Source organism: Raphanus sativus, chromosome 6 (assembly GCF_000801105.2).
Source record: "Raphanus sativus cultivar WK10039 chromosome 6, ASM80110v3, whole genome shotgun sequence".
Classification (NCBI taxonomy): domain Eukaryota; kingdom Viridiplantae; phylum Streptophyta; class Magnoliopsida; order Brassicales; family Brassicaceae; genus Raphanus; species Raphanus sativus.
The window spans coordinates 11,166,774-11,184,979 of record NC_079516.1 but is presented as its reverse complement, the minus strand read 5'-3'; the positions used below and the strand labels follow the sequence as shown (position 1 = coordinate 11,184,979).

The window sequence follows — 18,206 nt, the reverse complement described above, 5'->3', positions numbered from 1 at the left end:
TTTTGAATAATTCGAATATTTAATCAATTTATGTTCCGGTTTGGTACTATATTTTCGGATCGATATCGGTACTATATTTAATCAATTCTAGAAAGGTATATTAACCATGTTATTCGGAAGGGGAAGGCAATAAAGCTGAAGAACAGAGAGAGAAAGATTTATTTCAATAGTTCCAGTTTGGGTTTCAGAAAAAGTGTCTTTTTATGTTTTCAGTACAATTTATACATATTTTTAGTTTACTATTTATTTGCAAATACATTGGTTTAAAAATATTTGTATCTATTTCAACCATTATTGTTTGAATAGTTATAATTATTAAAAAAACTAATATATTGCAATCGCTTTTTTAATTTGCGTGAAAACGTTAGGTAATATTTTTAAGAAACAGAGTGAATATATCATTTTGACACCTTTCGCATGGGACAAGAAACAAAGCTGTGTACAAAATTATCTATAGCATTAAGAAAAGACACGATGTATTGATACAGTTAATGTTTTGATTTAGCATTTGACATATTTCGAGGTCACTTAACATTTAGTTGTTTTTTGGTGTAAACATAAGATTTAGTTATGGCATAGGAACAATCACGCAACAAAATGGAGAACTATAATCATAACATTTCTGGGAATTGCTTAAATTTGCATTACTAATTTAGCAATCAAATATTGTTAGTTTACAGAGAGATCAAAGACAGGCCCGGCCGTAAAAATAGAAGGCTGGAAGCAAAAACAAAATATTGAACCTGATATTAAGTAACTAAAAAAGTAAAATAAAAATGTGGCTTCAAATAATTGAATCTCTCACCTCAAACACACTAAAATCCAGCATAAGCGAACTAAAATACTAGAGATTTGTTGTTTTCAGGGCAAAATATTAGATATTTTACATAGGGCCGAAAGCACAAGCTTCCACCGTTTATACAAATAAACTTGTAATACATTGGTTGAAAGGAAGGAAACTCTAAAAATAAAATAAAAATATTTGGTTCCTATTTGGTAAGAACCCAAATAGCATAGATTGCTCCAGGGATAAAACCAAAGAACGTTAGGAGCAAAGAGAGCCAAAACTCTAACTGCAAAAAAAAAAAATTACAAGTTAAAAAAAAAAGTGATTTGAATCTTACTTAAACAATTAGAGTTAAATATTAAGTGATATATGTATGAAAAAAACATTACCCCAAAGCCAAATCTGAGGAATACACCAACAGGAGGTATGAAAACTGCACAAAGAATTTCAATGAAACTGCCCATTCTTCTTCCGTAGTTTTTGTTCTTCTTACGTTGTTTTTCTTTTGTTAATAAACAAGAAAATATGAACATATTGGATCCGTTTAATAAGGGAAGAAGTTGAGTTGACTGTGTAAGGTCCTCTGCTTATTCCTAAAATGAAGGAGCTCCGTTTCATATACCAATTACTACCCTACAACTCCTTTTGCGTTTTCGACCCGACCACACGTTGCTCACCGGTCCAACATATGAGATGAATAAAAAAAAGTATATAATTTTTTTAAAATGGTTATGAATCTACTATATTAATTTGGGCAATATTATTTGCTTAGTTTATCTAGCTTAGCAATTAGTTATAACATAATCATATAGATTTCCCCATTAATCTATAATGAAATTAAGGGATGCATGTTAGGGCATCAACAATGATGAAACTCATTAGTCAAAAAAAAAAACAAAGATGATATTCAAAACACAAATTCTTAGAAATAGTAGTTATGATTATTTTATTATTTTTTTGGATTTTAAAAAAAAAATTAACCACATGTCAGTGGAACCCGCAAATACTGAAAAGACTCAGCAAATTGAATCCTTAGCTAGGAAGTTTATGAGCTTTTATTGGTACAAAAATATTTTTTTTTTTTTTGAATAATTCGAATATTTAATCAATTTATGTTCCAGTTTGGTACTATATTTTCGGATTGATATCGGTTCTGTTCCTCAAATTCATTTTGCCAAACTCTAGTAATTACATGAAAAAAAAATATCATCATATTTTTCAAAATATACATCACCGCAGATGCGGGATCAAAGTTTATAATCATTTATATTAACAACAAGCCAAATAAATATATGTTGATTGGAGGGAGTATAAAACAAAGCCAGAGAAATACATAGTTTACCAGAGACACATATGTGTCGAATTTATTATAAAGAAAGTTTTACTAAGATAAATACATTCAATAATTACAAACAAATAATATATTTCACAAAAATGAAAAATAATACCCGCGCTTTCGAATCACGGATCAAATCTAGTATTTATTGATAATCTAATCCGAACCTACTTTGATATATAAGTATCGTTTATAAGTTCTTGTGTACCACAAACTACCCTTCCATCTTTAATCAACATCTCAACTCAAACACATCTCAGAATTCTTCCTTAGAGCCCAAGAAACCTCTTCCAAAACCCTGAAACAGAGCTTTAAAGTAATAAATGGCAACAATGGCTGAACTGTGGACTAATACAGGGTCTGCACTAGCAACTCTTATGTTCATATATACAATCTTCAACCAATACTTCCCCACATTCGGAGACAAATTCCAGCCCTTCGTTCAACGCCTCACTACCCTATTGGACCCTTACATCCAAATAACATTCTTTGAATACACCGGACAAAACTTCAAGCGAAGCGTGCCCTATGATGCTATTCAAAACTATCTCAGCAAAGACTCCTCTGTTCGGGCCAAGAGGCTTAAGGCAAACACTATTAAAGGGAGCAAATTTCTTGTGCTTAGCATGGATGATTATGAGGAGATCACTGATGATTTCGAAGGCATCAAGGTTTGGTGGCAGTCGAATAAAGAGGAAACCAGGAAGGAGTCTTTCTCGTTTTACCCTGGTGCCGATGAGAAGAGATACTACATGCTCAGGTTCCATAGACGTGACCGGGAAGTAATTCTAGAAAGGTATATTAACCATGTTATTCGGGAGGGGAAGGCAATAAAGCTAAAGAACAGAGAGAGAAAGATTTATTCCAATAGTTCCAGTGAGGACAACGGAAACAAGACAAAATGGAACCATGTTGCATTCGACCATCCCGCCACGTTTGATACTCTAGCTATGAACAAGAAGAAGAAGGAAGAGATTAAAAGAGATCTTATCAAGTTCAGTAAGAGCAAAGACTACTACAAGAAGATTGGGAAAGCTTGGAAGCGAGGGTATCTTTTGTATGGACCACCCGGGACTGGGAAATCGACAATGATTGCTGCAATGGCGAATTTCTTGGATTATGATGTTTATGATCTTGAGTTGACAACGGTGAGGGATAATACACAGCTAAGGAGGTTATTAATTGACACTTCGGCGAAATCGATTATTGTGATTGAAGATATTGATTGTTCACTTGATCTCACGGGACAAACAAGGAAAAAGGAAGATGGAGACGAGAAGACCATTCTTAGGAAGATGATGGAAAATGAAGATGAGAATACACCAAATAGCAAAGTTACTCTATCAGGGTTGTTGAATTTCGTTGACGGATTATGGTCAGCTGTGGTGGGGAGAGGATCATTGTATTCACTACAAACTTTGTAGACAAGCTAGATCCTGCTTTAGTTCGCAAAGGAAGAATGGATAAGCATATAGAGTTGTCATATTGCTGTTTTGAAGCGTTCAAGGTATTGGCAAAAAACTATCTGGATGTGGAGGAGAGTGACCTTTTTGAGGAGGTAAAGAGGTTGCTTGAGGATCAAGAAATCAAGATGACACCAGCTGATATTGCAGAGAATTTGTTACCGAAATCTGAATACGAAGGATCAGAGACATGTCTGAAGCGTTTAATCCAAGTGTTGAAACAAGCAAAGAGGAAGGTCGAGGACGATTTGGAAGAGAAGAAGAGAGAAACAGAAGTGAAAGAGAAAGCAGAAACAGCCTCAATGAAGGAGAACAATAAAAAGAGGGCAGGAAATGGCGAGGAAGAATATTGAATTTAATGGGAAATCTATATTGAATTGTATTATTATAAAAAAAAATGTACTGTGGTCCATTATATGAATGATATATGTGTTATACTTCTTCCGTTTCACAAAAAAATGTAATGTTTCAAGTTTTGTTTGGGTTTCAGAAAAAGTGTCTTTTTATGTTTTCAGTACAATTTATTCATATTTTTAGTTTACTGTTTATTTGCAAATACATTGGTTTAAAAATATTTGTATCTATTTCAACCATTATTGTTTGAATAGTTATAATTATTAAAAAAACTAATATATTTCAATCGCTTTTTAATTTGCGTGAAAACGTTAGGTAATATTTTTAAGAAACAGAGTGAATATATCATTTTGACACCTTTCGCATGGGACAAGAAACAAAGCTGTGTACAAAATTATCTATAGCATTAAGAAAAGACACGATGTATTGAAACAGTTAATGTTTTGATTTAGCATTTGACATATTTCGAGGTCACTTAACATTTAGTTGTTTTTTGGTGTAAACATAAGATTTTTTTTTTGAATATATGTTAAATTTATTCAAAAAGAAAAATACACATTGTTTGCATCAAGTGCTACATAATTCATACGAGCCAAAAAGATTTTTTTAGAAAAACCCCGCCTCCTTCTTCTTGGATTAGCGAGTGGCAATCCACATCCTTTGCCGCATAAGTGAAAACATAAGATTTAGTTATGGCATAGGAACAATCACGCAACAAAATGGAGAACTATAATCATAACATTTCTGGGAATTGCTTAAATTTGCATTACTAATTTAGCAATCAAATATTGTTAGTTTACAAAGAGATCAAAGACAGGCCCGGCCATAAAAATAGAAGGCTGGAAGCAAAAACAAAATATTGAACCTGATATTAAGTAACTAAAAGAATAAAATAAAAATGTGGCTTCAAATAATTGAATCTCTCACCTCAAACACACTAAAATCCAGCATATAAGCCAACTAAAATACTAGAGATTTGTTGTTTTCAGGGCAAAATATTAGATATTTTACATAGGGCCGAAAGCACAAGCTTCCACCGTTTATACAAATAAACCTGTAATACATTGGTTGAAAGGAAGGAAACTCTAAAAATAAAATAAAAATATTTGGTTCCTATTTGGTAAGAACCCAAATAGCATATATTGCTCCAGGGATAAAACCAAAGAACGTTAGGAGCAAAGAGAGCCAAAACTCTAACTGCAAAAAAAAAATATTACAAGTTAAAAAAAAAGTGATTTGAATCTTACTTAAACAATTAGAGTTAAATATTAAGTGATATATGTATGAAAAAAACATTACCCCAAAGCCAAATCTGAGGAATACACCAACAGGAGGTATGAAAACTGCACAAAGAATTTCAATGAAACTGCCCATTCTTCTTCCGTTGTTTTTGTTCTTCTTACGTTGTTTTTCTTTTGTTAATAAACAAGAAAATATGAACATATTGGATCCGTTTAATAAGGGAAGAAGTTGAGTTGACTGTGTAAGGTCCTCTGCTTATTCCTAAAATGAAGGAGCTCCGTTTCATATACCAATAACTACCCTACAACTCCTTTTGCGTTTTCGACCCGACCACACGTTGCTCACCGGTCCAACATATGAGATGAATAAACAAAAGTATATAATTTTTTTAAAAATGGTTATGAATCTACTATATTAATTTGGGCAATATTATTTGCTTAGTTTATCTAGCTTAGCAATTAGTTATAACATAATCATATAGATTTCCCCATTAATCTATAAAGAAATTAAGGGATGCATGTTAGGGCATCAACAATGATGATACTCAAAACACAAATTCTTAGAAATAGTAGTTATGATTATTTTATTATTTTTTGGATTTAGAAAATAATTAACCACGTGTCAGTGGAGCCCGCAAATAGTTAAAAGACTCAGCAAATTGAATATTTAGTTAGGATGTTTATGAGCTTTTATTGATATAAAAATATATTTTATTATTTTTTTGGATTTAAAAAAAATTAACCAATCGCTAACCACTACGTATCAGTAGAGCCCGCGAATAATTAAAAGGCTCAGCAAATACAATCCTTAGCTAGGGAGTTTATGAGTTTTTTAGTGGCACAAAAACATATGTGAAATGGGATCCATATAATTTTATAATAATTTTTTAAGGATCTGTGCTAAAGATCATTGTTGCATATGCTCTTAGTTAGTTATTATCTTTTTTTTTCTAAAACTTCTCTTAGTTAGTTATTTATAAGTTCATTTTCTGTCTTCTCCTTTTCTTAATGTTGTTGATCCATGTACTAAAATAAGAGTTGTGCTATTGAGTTTGAGATCACACTTCAGTCAAACTAACTAGCAATGGATACTTGCATCTTTCCTTTTTAGGTTTTTGAAATTTTATGTAAAAGCTACAAATTATTCTTAACTATCTTATATATGAAATAAAGTTTTCAAGTTTAGTAAAAAATTTAGGTTTCCTATGTTCGTTTATACTCGAGTTACATTTTATTGTATTGTACAATGGCTGAGATGTCCCCCAAACTGAAAATGCCATCCCATATAATTCTACCTTTTCCATATAATATCACTTTTAAAATATATTTTATATTATGTTTTAATTAAATTCAGGAGAATGGTAAAGATAGTTGTTTACACGGAAAAATATTAAACAACTTAACCAAGATACTGTAATAAGTAAAGAAAAGAAGAGAAGTAATTGATGTGTACTATTCTATTAATGATGAAATTTTTATATAAGATTACAATAGTTTGAGAATAAATTAGAACTTGGATAATAAGTAGATTTGACAATCTAAGTAAATCTACGACTTTTTATAATAGCCATTACCATAATATTTATAACACTTTCTTTTTATTGTCAATTATACCAAAGTGCTTTCAAAACGCCGTAGATAGTATCTTTTTAAAAATCTTACCAAGAAAATTCAATGGAAAAACCATGGTTAAAGAAAAAAGAATGCAGCAGATAATGGCTTTCTCTCATGTGTACATACATTGAAATCTTTGGAACAAAAATGTATTAGATTCTTGGAAGTAGCAGTGGGTAATACCTTTTTGAAATAAATCAGCAAACTGTCACTTAAAAAAACATGTAGCATACTGTCATCGCCATTCTTCGATAGTGTCTGATTTTTGTATCATTTGATTGTTTTATTAGATTCTCTCTATATCAAAAAAAAATTAGAACAGTGATAGACTTTCATCTCTGAAATTGTAACATTTTCATCGGATGTCTATCATTTGTGTGTTCTTTGTTGTCTCGTTAAAATTTTGTCATGGAAAATCGAGTGGGATAAAAACCTTGATGAGGAAAAGGAGTACAACTGATATGTCCCAATATTTACCTATTTAAGACATATATTAAGCTATGTTTAGAGCCTTTATTATGTGCTTTGAGTTTGAATACAAGAGAATATGTAGCTGTGTAGAGAGGATAGTCGAGATATGATTTGAGTGTCAATGCTGCCATGGCGTCGATCAACGCTAATGCGAAGTAGCGAGAATGATAAAACTTTCAAGAATTGCATTTTTGTCCAAAATTTTCCTTATTTGCAAAAAGCTCCCTGAACGTGTTAGACCTATTTATTTATGTTAAGAAGTCACTGTTTAAGCCAAGCTTTGTTTTACACTAGAGGTTTTGGGGAGAAAATCAAAACTTCTTCAGAGATTGATTGGAACTCAAGTATTTCTTACCTTTCATCTTTATGCAAATATTTCAGATTATGATTTGTGTTATTTCTATCATGTCTGAGTAATTCAGTTGTTAGATCTACGAGTTGTCTAAGGTTTTGATGAACTTTTGATTGATATATCTGCTAGGGTAATCCATTGTTTCATTCATCAGGATTGTTCTTATTGCTTGTTCTATTATTTTCTCACTAGAACCTGATCTTAGGATAATTGGAATAAAACGAGAGTGTGTCCTATATCCTTATTTGAATCCTACTGAGCTAGGTTGATATATACAACGAGAGTTGGTTTAGATAACTTAGTGAACATATTGAACCAAACATTAATGTTTGTCTAGAGAAATTGGTCTCGCAACGAGAGTAGGCCTTTGAGGATCTAGATTTAGATTGGACAACTTATAATTTAATTTTAGTTCTAGAATTGAACTTAATAAACCCTTAGCAACTCTTAATCTGATTTTATTGCCTGTTTGATTTTCCTGGATCTAGTATTTTCTCTCATCGTTTACACTTTACAGACCAATATATTGTTCTGCCTGCTTTACTGTTTTCTATTTCTGTTATTGCTTTACGCATAACTGATAGTCTATTTGTGTGATCTAAACTCCATGTAGATTCAATTCCCAAGTATTAAAAATGACTTATTACTTGAGAAAGTGCTAATTAGGGTAATTTGAACAGAAAAACAAAAACCCTTGCAAAAGAAAAGACACCCATCATGTCAAAAACATGTTCTTATATATCAGCTTTGAGAAAAAAAAAATATGAGCTAAAAATACCTAAAAAGAACGGGGACATGAAAGATTGATCAACCAATAAATGCCAAGGTCTACAGAAACATCTAATATATTTCTGTCATGGACAAAATGTGCTCGTCCATAGACATTTGATGGGCATGCCGTAGCAAAGATATACAAAAGTATAATTTTGGCATTATATTTTACATTCACCAGTTCATGAAATCCGTTGTCAGACCATACCAGGGGCTTTGGGCCTCATAGATGCACTTCCATACATCTTAGCCACTCGAGTGCATGTCATTTCTCAACAGTGCCAGAGATGGTCACCATCTTCTTATATTTTTTTTGTTAAAATAAAGGGTTAAACCAGATCTATTAAAGAACTAAACCTAACTTATGGGTGGGAGGTGCAGTCCAGGACATACCATCTTCCCAGTATTCATACGGATGAACTGCAACTATGGAGAGTAAAAAAATGTGATTTAATTTCCACAGCAAGAGGATCAAATCCAGAATATGTTAGCATCTCGTCTTCTTATACTTAGTGTCTCGTAAAGTGAAATTTTCGTGAATTCAAATTAAAAAATCTACAACTTGAAAGAACCAAACTACAAAGAGAAACAAAGAAATGGATAAAAGAACCTCCGATCAAGAGGAACTTACCACCACAACTAAAAATGAAATCTATGAGACAAAATACACATTAGATGTTCGATCAATCCAAAAAACCAATCAAACACAGTTTTCAAAGACAGTGACAGAGAAGAGAGACAGAAAAATTACGAGGATATCTCTCTTGATGTTCGTAAGAGCTTGTTTGATACATACGGTGTAGCTCGCAACTCGTTTCTACGTTGGACGGCAAAGTCTTCACCAAGATGCTCCACTTAGTACTGCCATATTTGCAGGCTAAATCAGGTGAAGATCACCGGCATTATGGTTACACAATTATGAATTAATGGTAGATACAAATAAAACTTTATAAATTAATAATGTTAGGTCTATGATAATTTGTTAGTTTAGAGATGTTAATTTTAAAAAAATCCTTTTTAGATATATAGTTTAATTTTTTTTCAAAAATAAGAAATATTATTTCATTATATTAAATATTATTTAAACTTTCTAGATTTAAAATTTGTCTATTGTAATTATATTATTTTATATATTTTATGTATTTTCATATGTATTATAAAATAAAAATTCAACTTATATTTTATTCAATAAATTAACACCAAAATGTTGAAATAAAAAATAAAATTGGAGATGAACTTCATTTTTAAACAATGAAATGATTTGTATATGTTTATATATATAGTAATTATTAATTCATAATTTTAGTGAACCATGTATTTAGTTAAAAGTTTTCTAAATATTATTATCTTATTGAATTATGCTATATTTTACCTCCGTCCAATTTGAGATAGATAATTTTTTTTTCTATTAATTAATTTATCAAATAATAATTTATAGATTTTTTTACTATACAGAAATTGGCAAACTTTGGTAGTATTTTGGCTAAGTGCTAATAAAGAGCATTTCTAAAATTCCTAAAATTAATTTGCAAACGAATCTGTAGATGAATCCCTAATTTATTATTTTAAGAAAAGGAAAACAATTTAAATATCATTCGACAACTTCATTGCGGCAAGTCTTGTCACAAGGATAAGCACAGTCTATGAGCTTTGCTCCTCCTCTTTCGAAATACCAATCTCCCACAGCTGTTGCAATCCTCTGTTTTCATATATACAGCAAACATCATTAATAACTGGGCTTAAATCATAAATAACAAAATTATCAATCGTATAACACGACAATTAAATGACTTATCTAGCAGGTATTTTATGACCAAAATATCCGTGTTCAAAACATCTTAACTATCAAGAGCAATATATACTGTTAAAAGAGAGTCAGACAAATTTTAGTATGAAAAAATCATGCTTGAACCATTACATTTATTTAATATCATATTCAGAGTCGGTCCAATTAATGTAAAGACTGGAAGCAAAAAGAAAAAAATGTATTTTAAAAAAAAACACAAAGAAAAAAAAATTGAATTGTAGCTGATAAGATTTGAACCCATGAAATTATGTAAGTTTGCCCTTATGAACTTTCACTAGACTAAAGAGTATATTTATAAAATGTGGCCGAAAAAAATTTATAATTTTGTACGGCCGCAAGCAAATGCTTCTTTGGCTTTATACAATGATCGGCACTGATCATATTATTTGTTTGGAAGTTGCTAAAATATCACATTCATAAAACTATTTTTAATGTTTAAATTAACTATTACTACCCTAGTTTTTAAAAAGGGAAAAGACATTTATAATCCTAGGGTTAACTAATCTAAACTTAAGCTTTTGAGTTGAGAGGTGGGGTAGGGTTTAGATTTTATTGTTTAGGGTTTTTAGTTTAGGGTTTAGGGTTTATAGTTTAGGGTTTAGTGTTTGGGTTTAGGTTTAGGGTTCGAATTTCAAAAATTATAATTTGAAACATAGAAAACAAATTATTCTTTTATTTTTTTATTGTTTTATTTATTTAACTTTATTTATTATATATATAGAGAATAAGGGTATAAGAGTCTTCTGCCTTATAATGAAGAATGTATTTTTGAAAATGTTTTTTTTAGTGGTGTTAAATATGAATAACTGTAACAACAAAATGGTAAACATGAAAATTCTCCTTATTTGTTCTACAACTAAACTATTTTTTTAATAAAAATATATATTCTTAAATATATTTTCTAAGACTGTATTTTAATAATATATTTTGATACCTTTTTATTTGATTTTTTTTTTAATATTTACTTTAAACAGTATAAACTTTCACTAATAATAAACTTTATTATAAGTGAATATCAATTCATTTTTGCGTAATAGAATAAGAAATAAATCAATTCATTTTTGCGTAATAGAATAAGAAATAATATTTATATATAGATAATTTATATTCATAATTAAATTGCTACATCAATTTATAAATACAAAGTAACTTAACCCATTTATTAAATATTATACAAATATAAAATTAAAATAATTGCATATATAAAAACACATATTCATGAATTTTACAATATAGTTCAACTTATTAAAGAAAGATATTAAAGTAAGATATTTAAACTAATATATAATTTTATATTCTAATATACATATTTAAATTAAAATATTAAAATATAATTCAAGGGTAGATTTCAATTTTACCAAATTATTAGTACCATTAATCATGTTTATCTTCTTGAAAGTGATATTTTCAAAAGGACAATACTTGGGTTCACCCCCTATGGTGAACCTTTACATTCACCACCTTCTTAATAACCAATCAAAGTGCCAACTAGATTAATGATTAAAAAATATTAAATAATTCTTTTAAAAACCAAAATAATTAAAAAAATAAATAGTATCAATTTTAATAATGCTAATGTCACTATCTAATCCATAAACTCAAACTCTATACCCTAAATCCAAATTCTAAATCCTAAATTCTAAATTATAAACCCAAACTCTATACCCTAAACCCAAATATTAAACCATAAACCCAAACCATAAATCATAAACCCAAAAACCTGAACTCTAAACCCAAACATATACCCTAAACCCAAATCCTAGACTCTAAACCCAAAACAGAAATACAAATCCAAACCCTATACCCTAAATATTTGGATTAATATTGATGTTATTCTTTTAAATTTTAAGGTTAAGAATTAAAGTTTGGATCTAGAGTTCATGGTTTGGGTTACGGTCTACGGTTTGGGTTTATGGTCTACGGTTTGGGTTTAGGATTTATGGTTTGGGTTTAGAGTCTAGGATTTGGATTTAGGGTCTAGGATTTGAGTTTAGGGTATAGTTTTGGGTTTAGAGTTTAGATTTTTTGGTTTATAATTTATGGTTTGGGTTTAGGGTTTAAGATTTGGGTTTAGAGTATAGAGTTTGGGTTTATGATTTAAAATTTAGGGTTTACAATTTGGATTTAGGGTATAGAATTTGAGTTTAGAGATTAAATAGTGACATTAGCATTATTAAATATGACATTATTTATTTTTAAAATTATTTTAACATTAATCTAGTTGGCATTTTGATAGGTTATTAAGAAGGTGGTAAGTTTAAAGGTTCGCTATAGGGGGTGAAACCCAAGTCTTGTCCTTTTCAAAAGTACCTTTTTCAAAAATACCTTGTTCATTAAAGAGACAAAATACTCTTATAGTTTTCAAATTATAGCTTTTAAAATTCGAACCTTTTTATAAATTTCTTTTTGAATTCTGTTTCTTGCAAATTTTCTATTAGAAATTCAAAAAAAAAATTTGAATCTGTTTTTTATATTTTTAAAACAATTAGATATTTGTTTATATATTTACTAAAGTCCTAAAATCCACATTCTAAAATCCAACCCCTCAATTTTAAACCTTAGGTCAGATTAGTTAGTCCTAGTGTTATAATTGTCTACTAGATTTTGATCCGCGCTTTTAAAGTGCGGGATTTTTTTGCAAAAACTTTATATAATTACATGCATTTTCTCTTTATTTAAGTAGACATGTGCATAAGATTTGTAACCCGAAGTGTTATTATTCGAACACGAACAAATAACCCAAAAAAATAACAGAAAACGAAATTCGAATAACTGATCTATATGTCCAAATTAATCATAGATATAAATATTTGAAACATAAATATATACTTCAAATATTCAGTTCTATATTTATTTTGAAATAATATATAAAATAAGTTTAAATTTTAAATAATTATTTTAAAAAGAAATATTTATTTATTATGTTTTGCTTTTAAGTTTTAGATTTAACTTCACACATTTCCAAACCGAACCAATATAACCTGAATACAGATACGATATATGGTTAATTTATGAGTTTTAGGATATGATACAAATTAAAACTAAAACCATTGTGTTACATCCGAACCTGATTTGTAATACAAATTTACCAGTATGAAACTTAGGATGTGATATATATTCCTTCTAACCAAAATTCAAAATATCCACTATGTATTCTAACAAATACTTAAACGTTCAAGCATAACTTCAAATGTGTTTTATTTTTTAGTTAATTTTATATTTGATAAATATTTTAAATTTTAGTTACAACAACCCGTAAAACTATACTCATAAAAATATTAATAATAACATCCTATCACTAAATATTAATAATAGTTAACTATTAATATTTATTTTATTAAATATATATATTTCAGTACTCTATCTATAAGAATTATATTATCATGTATTTGATGAGGTTTTGAATAATTTATTTTTGCATTTGAATTAAAGTACAGTTGCGGATATACAAATTAGTATGAATATATAATTCTTTTATATTAATTAATAAAATATAATTAATTTTATACTTAAATTTATTGTTAATATAAATTAAATTCATTATTAAAACACACAAAAATTAGTTATTTAATTCATTAATTTTAAATGAATAAGATTTCAAATTTTGTTTATTCAATATTTTAGATCTTTTAATGTAAAAGAAATTCAAAGTAATTATTTAAAAAAAAATTGTACAGTATGTATCTCACGTTTCTAAAACCTTTGATTAGTCCTATATATTCCAAGAAGATACTCTAGATTTTGACCATTATGTATCCGTACCTCGAACACTATGTATCGTAAACAGAAAAATTGTGAATATTGTGTTGCATCAAACATAGGGATATAGTACGTATATGTTAGGCAAGATTATAGTTGAGTGGTTTTAGGAAATATTGTTGTTTAGTTTAAATAAATAATCAATATAATTATAAATTAAATAGTAATGGTACAATTGTAATTACTTCGAAAGTTTAAGGAATGTCAGAAAAAACGTTCTTTTAATTGTATTGATTTATCTTTTTGAAATATAAAAGTAAACGTGATTAAGATAAACATGAAAAATGGTCTTAGGAATGTGGTAGTTTTAGTAATGACATATACTTAATTGATATTATAATGACCAATATAAAAAGTTAATAATAAAAAATCATATTATAGTTTTAAATTTTAAAATATAAGTAAAATTAATTCAAAAAAATTATCTTATTTTCATAAATTATATTTATAATTTTTGATTTAGTTATCTATAACTAGATCTTGACATGCGCAACCGGCATGTATTTATTTTCATTTATATATACAAAACATTTAGTTTTTTACATCATTAATTATCTATTAAAATTAAAATACTAAATACTATTTATCTATGTTAAGTGTTTTTAATAGATTTCATTCTTTTTTAACTAATTATAACTATTTATTTATTTATTTTCTAATTAATTAGAAAATATTTATTACAAAGTATAAAATAGAAATTACCTATTTTAAATGTTTTTTTTATTTTTCAGTTTTCTTAACAACTTCATTAATCGTATTTATTATAATAATATTTATTTTAAATGTTAACCATAATAACTTCACCGGTTTTTAAAAAAAAAATCTTTTATTTGTGACAAAAATTCAAATCGGTTAATAAATAACTTTTATGTGTTCAAAGAATCAGTTAGACATATGCATCCGGGTACCCACTTGAAAACGAATCATTTTTTTTATATAGAGATTTTTTTGGTTTTAAAACTAAACTCCATTCAAATATTTAAATTTTTTGGACGAGGTTCTAGTCGAATCCTTACGGATTCAAATAGGTTCGTATAAACCTAAAATATCCAAATAACTCATATGTTTATGTCGAGATTTTTAGGGTTGTTAAATTAAACTATTCAAATATTTAAAAATTTTGGACAGGGTTCGAGTCGGATCCTTACGGATTCGAATAGGTTCGTATAAACCTAAAATATCCAAATAACCCATATATTTAAAACTGTCATCAAATAATGTATAAACTAAAGTGAAAATAAACCGTTCAAATTCTAGTATATATTATAATATAAACCTTTTTAAATGTTTATTCCTAGGTTCATAATAATGTTAGTTTACTTGTTTGTTATCTAATTAATTATCTCAAACCGTCACTTATATTTGTAGCTTTTTATCTTACATATTTATTTCGGTAGATTTTTGTTTGATTATTAGAACATTTAGTATTAGTTATTGTCGGTATGGAAAATGAGCCACATTGGCATAGTATATCAATGTGATAGAGTAAACCGGTTTGGTTTGATTTTAATAGGTGGTGAATGATTTATTTAATTACAGTCTGTTAGTTTGTTTGTTTAAGGTAGAAATATTCCTATTTAAAGCGTGTGATAATGATTAGAAGTTAATAATGTATAATAAATGAAATGTTATTTAATTTATGACTTTTTAGTAAGATCAATTTTTAAAAATATTACAAATGAAAAAGTCGTGACTTCTATTTTACTAGATAAGATTTGAAAATAAATGTTATTATAAAAATACATATCTATAAGATTTCTAAGACAATGTTTCATATGAAACTAACCCCGCGAGATGATCAAAATCTAGTATTTTAGTTGAAAGAAAATTAGATGAAAAACAAAAAATTCAAACATCAATGGTAAATGAAGTTGTTACCTTGGATGCGTTTCTATGGATTATGTATTGAAAAACCGACGAAAAAACGTTGTTTTGGAGGTTATTTCGTGATTCATGATCAACAGTAAAAGGTAATAGTGTTGCCTACCTTGTTCTTAACGGCAGGAGAATTTTTGGTATACCATGTGTTATGATTCTCTGTTTGGCATTGAACAAAGCACGAGTTAATAAACATTCCGTTCTTACTTGGCTTTCCAAAACCACTGATTAGATTCACCATACGAGTCCTGAAACCTGTAAAACATAATTCAAAAACACTAACTTAGATGGCTATTCAAAAACAAAAACATTAATAGCTAATATTTCACCGTGCAAAAACTTGATCTGAGATGCATTGCACTTGGCGATGTTAAATCTACAGTCAGACCAACTTCCACTTGGATCGGCAGATTTAGGAGTTAAACTCTCTTGGATCTGCAAAAATACATTATATGAAGAAAAAAAATTCACATTTGTAGATAAAGCTGAGGATTTAAGAAGAGAAGGGCCCTTAACCTGCCACGAATCATATGCAGCATTTAGAATAAACAATGGATTCTTGACTTGGTTTATTAGGTTTTGTGCGAAAAAACACTGCAAACATTGAAGCATTGAGCACACTCTCTGATGAGAACTAGCACTTGTTTTATTATAAAGATTAATCTAGTAGTAAATAAAAACAAATACCGAAGTTGAATTTAGACGTCTTAAACAGTCATTAGGGAGCTGTGTTGCAATATTCTGTAGAAAGATTACACAATTATCATATTAGTATAGTAAAGAGAAACTGTGACACAATGCAAATCGTATGTGCGTACCTGTAATTTTACTACATCTGCATATAAACGGCTAAGAGGTTGACCTCCAGAGACATCAGTGCTTCAATTATACAAATTACAAAACAAGTTAATATGTATATATACGAAGGTTTTGTTAATGAAGGTAGCTAGAAAATTACGCACGCATCAAGGAAAAGGCCAGCATCACTCAGACATTTTACTCTGGTGGAAGGATCAAACATATTCGTAAACTTATCACAGTGTAATATCGCTGCAAGACCTCCGGCAGAACATCCAGAGAGCAGAACCTAATGTGACATAAGTCAATATTATGCGATATATACACGAACGAAAGCAGCAACGTAAACAGTGGTTACCTGTTTTGCAGAACGTATTCCTTTCCCCATCAACTCTACCATAGCAGCTGTCCATATTCGCATTCCTCTAAACTGAAGTTTTGCAGCCTAATATGTAGGAAAAGTACAATATAGCAATCAGTACTACACAAACGGTAATCAAGCTTACACTTATGTTTTAGACTAAGCTAACCTTATTTTCAATGTCTCCAATAAAGGATCCACCGTCACAGTATCTAATTTTTACTCTATTCCAGTTATAAAAGTCTACAAACAAATATTTGTATTAGCAACCTAAACAGAGATAAACATCACACAGACTGATTTACAAGACACCAACCTGGATTTTCTGCGGCTTTGTCACTTAAAATTCCTGTAAAAGGTAACTGTTTTTCCATATACTTGGACGATCCATGACTAGTTGTTTTCATGTTTACACAACTTTTAATGGTACCACACCATTGACCTCCCTATCAAAAATGTACGACTAATATTGTCAATATCTATTAGGAGACTTATCTCTATGATGCAACAAACCTCCAATTGGACGAGCCAATTCTTTGTTCCTGAACCAGACCCGGGATGAAAATGATATCCGGGAAGACTTCCATCTAGACACACTGCAAAATAACAAAGATAATCGAATGCTATTATGAATCAAAGTTTGAAAGAGTGAGTAACAAGAAACATATATTATCAATGGCAATGGATTAGATAATGTTTTAGAAGATGTTACCTGCTCCATTTTCAGTTCCAGATTGAATGAGAGTGAGTGGTACCCGTAGAAGCTTTGCTTCAGAATGAACATCATTTTCAACCATCCTCGTTCCATTAAAATCTGTGAACCTTTCTATTTCTTCATACTCCATCACCCCATTTACAGGAAGCATTAAGAGAAGGAGACCAAATGAAGTCAGACTCCATACAAGCTTCTTCATTGCAAAGGAGACACAAGGTGTCTTAGAATTGACCAAAAACGTGGTTTATTTGGAAACGTATATGCGAATGAGAGTGACGTGAGAGGGAGAGCGCATTAGTTACCAAATGTTTTTCTTAATTATGAAAAGCGCATAAAATTACCGGACTAAGAAGGATATTTAACAGGCTAGTTAGTCGCATTTGACCAAATCAAGATCTTGAAAAGGTAAAATACATTTTGGTTTTTCAGAGATCAAAAAACCGCAGAATGTTGCAGAGAGATTGCAATTATTTCTGAGCTGGCCAAAAGTCTTTCAACT

General features: G+C 29.4%; 2 protein-coding genes and 1 pseudogene across 2 annotated transcripts; 1 reads left to right on the top strand and 2 right to left on the bottom strand.

Annotated features, from left to right (window-relative positions):
* The first annotated feature begins 2,156 nt into the window (after nt 1-2,156).
* LOC108807807 (AAA-ATPase At3g28580-like) lies at nt 2,157-3,939 on the top strand (annotated as a pseudogene).
* Nucleotides 3,940-5,053: 1,114 nt separating this feature from the next.
* LOC108811008 (UPF0057 membrane protein At1g57550-like) lies at nt 5,054-5,314 on the bottom strand. Its single transcript, XM_018583072.2, has 2 exons — nt 5,240-5,314; nt 5,054-5,137 (listed from the first exon to the last, which is right to left on the bottom strand). Exons 1-2 carry the CDS (start codon nt 5,312-5,314, stop codon nt 5,054-5,056), a joined length of 159 nt encoding a protein of 52 aa, XP_018438574.1.
* A 4,666-nt stretch (nt 5,315-9,980) lies between these two features.
* On the bottom strand, nt 9,981-17,948 carry LOC108810140 (pectin acetylesterase 2-like). The gene is made up of 12 exons (XM_018582269.2): nt 17,705-17,948; nt 17,506-17,588; nt 17,309-17,438; nt 17,162-17,235; nt 16,990-17,076; nt 16,796-16,920; nt 16,652-16,712; nt 16,521-16,574; nt 16,350-16,427; nt 16,163-16,268; nt 15,943-16,088; nt 9,981-10,088 (listed from the first exon to the last, which is right to left on the bottom strand). Exons 1-12 carry the CDS (start codon nt 17,904-17,906, stop codon nt 9,981-9,983), a joined length of 1,254 nt encoding a protein of 417 aa, XP_018437771.1. The 5' UTR covers nt 17,907-17,948.
* Nucleotides 17,949-18,206: the final 258 nt, after the last annotated feature.

Coding starts and splice junctions, on each gene's coding strand:
- LOC108811008 (XM_018583072.2), bottom strand. CDS start 5,314: ATGGGCAGTTTCATTGAAATTCTTTGTGCAGTTTTCATACCTCCTGTT. Junction 5,138..5,239: donor TCCTCAGATTTGGCTTTGGG/GTAATGTTTTTT, acceptor TTTTTTTTGCAG/TTAGAGTTTTGGCTCTCTTT.
- LOC108810140 (XM_018582269.2), bottom strand. CDS start 17,906: ATGAAGAAGCTTGTATGGAGTCTGACTTCATTTGGTCTCCTTCTCTTA. Junction 16,269..16,349: donor CTGCATATGATTCGTGGCAG/GTTAAGGGCCCT, acceptor GTATTTTTGCAG/ATCCAAGAGAGTTTAACTCC. Junction 16,089..16,162: donor TCAGATCAAGTTTTTGCACG/GTGAAATATTAG, acceptor TATGTTTTACAG/GTTTCAGGACTCGTATGGTG.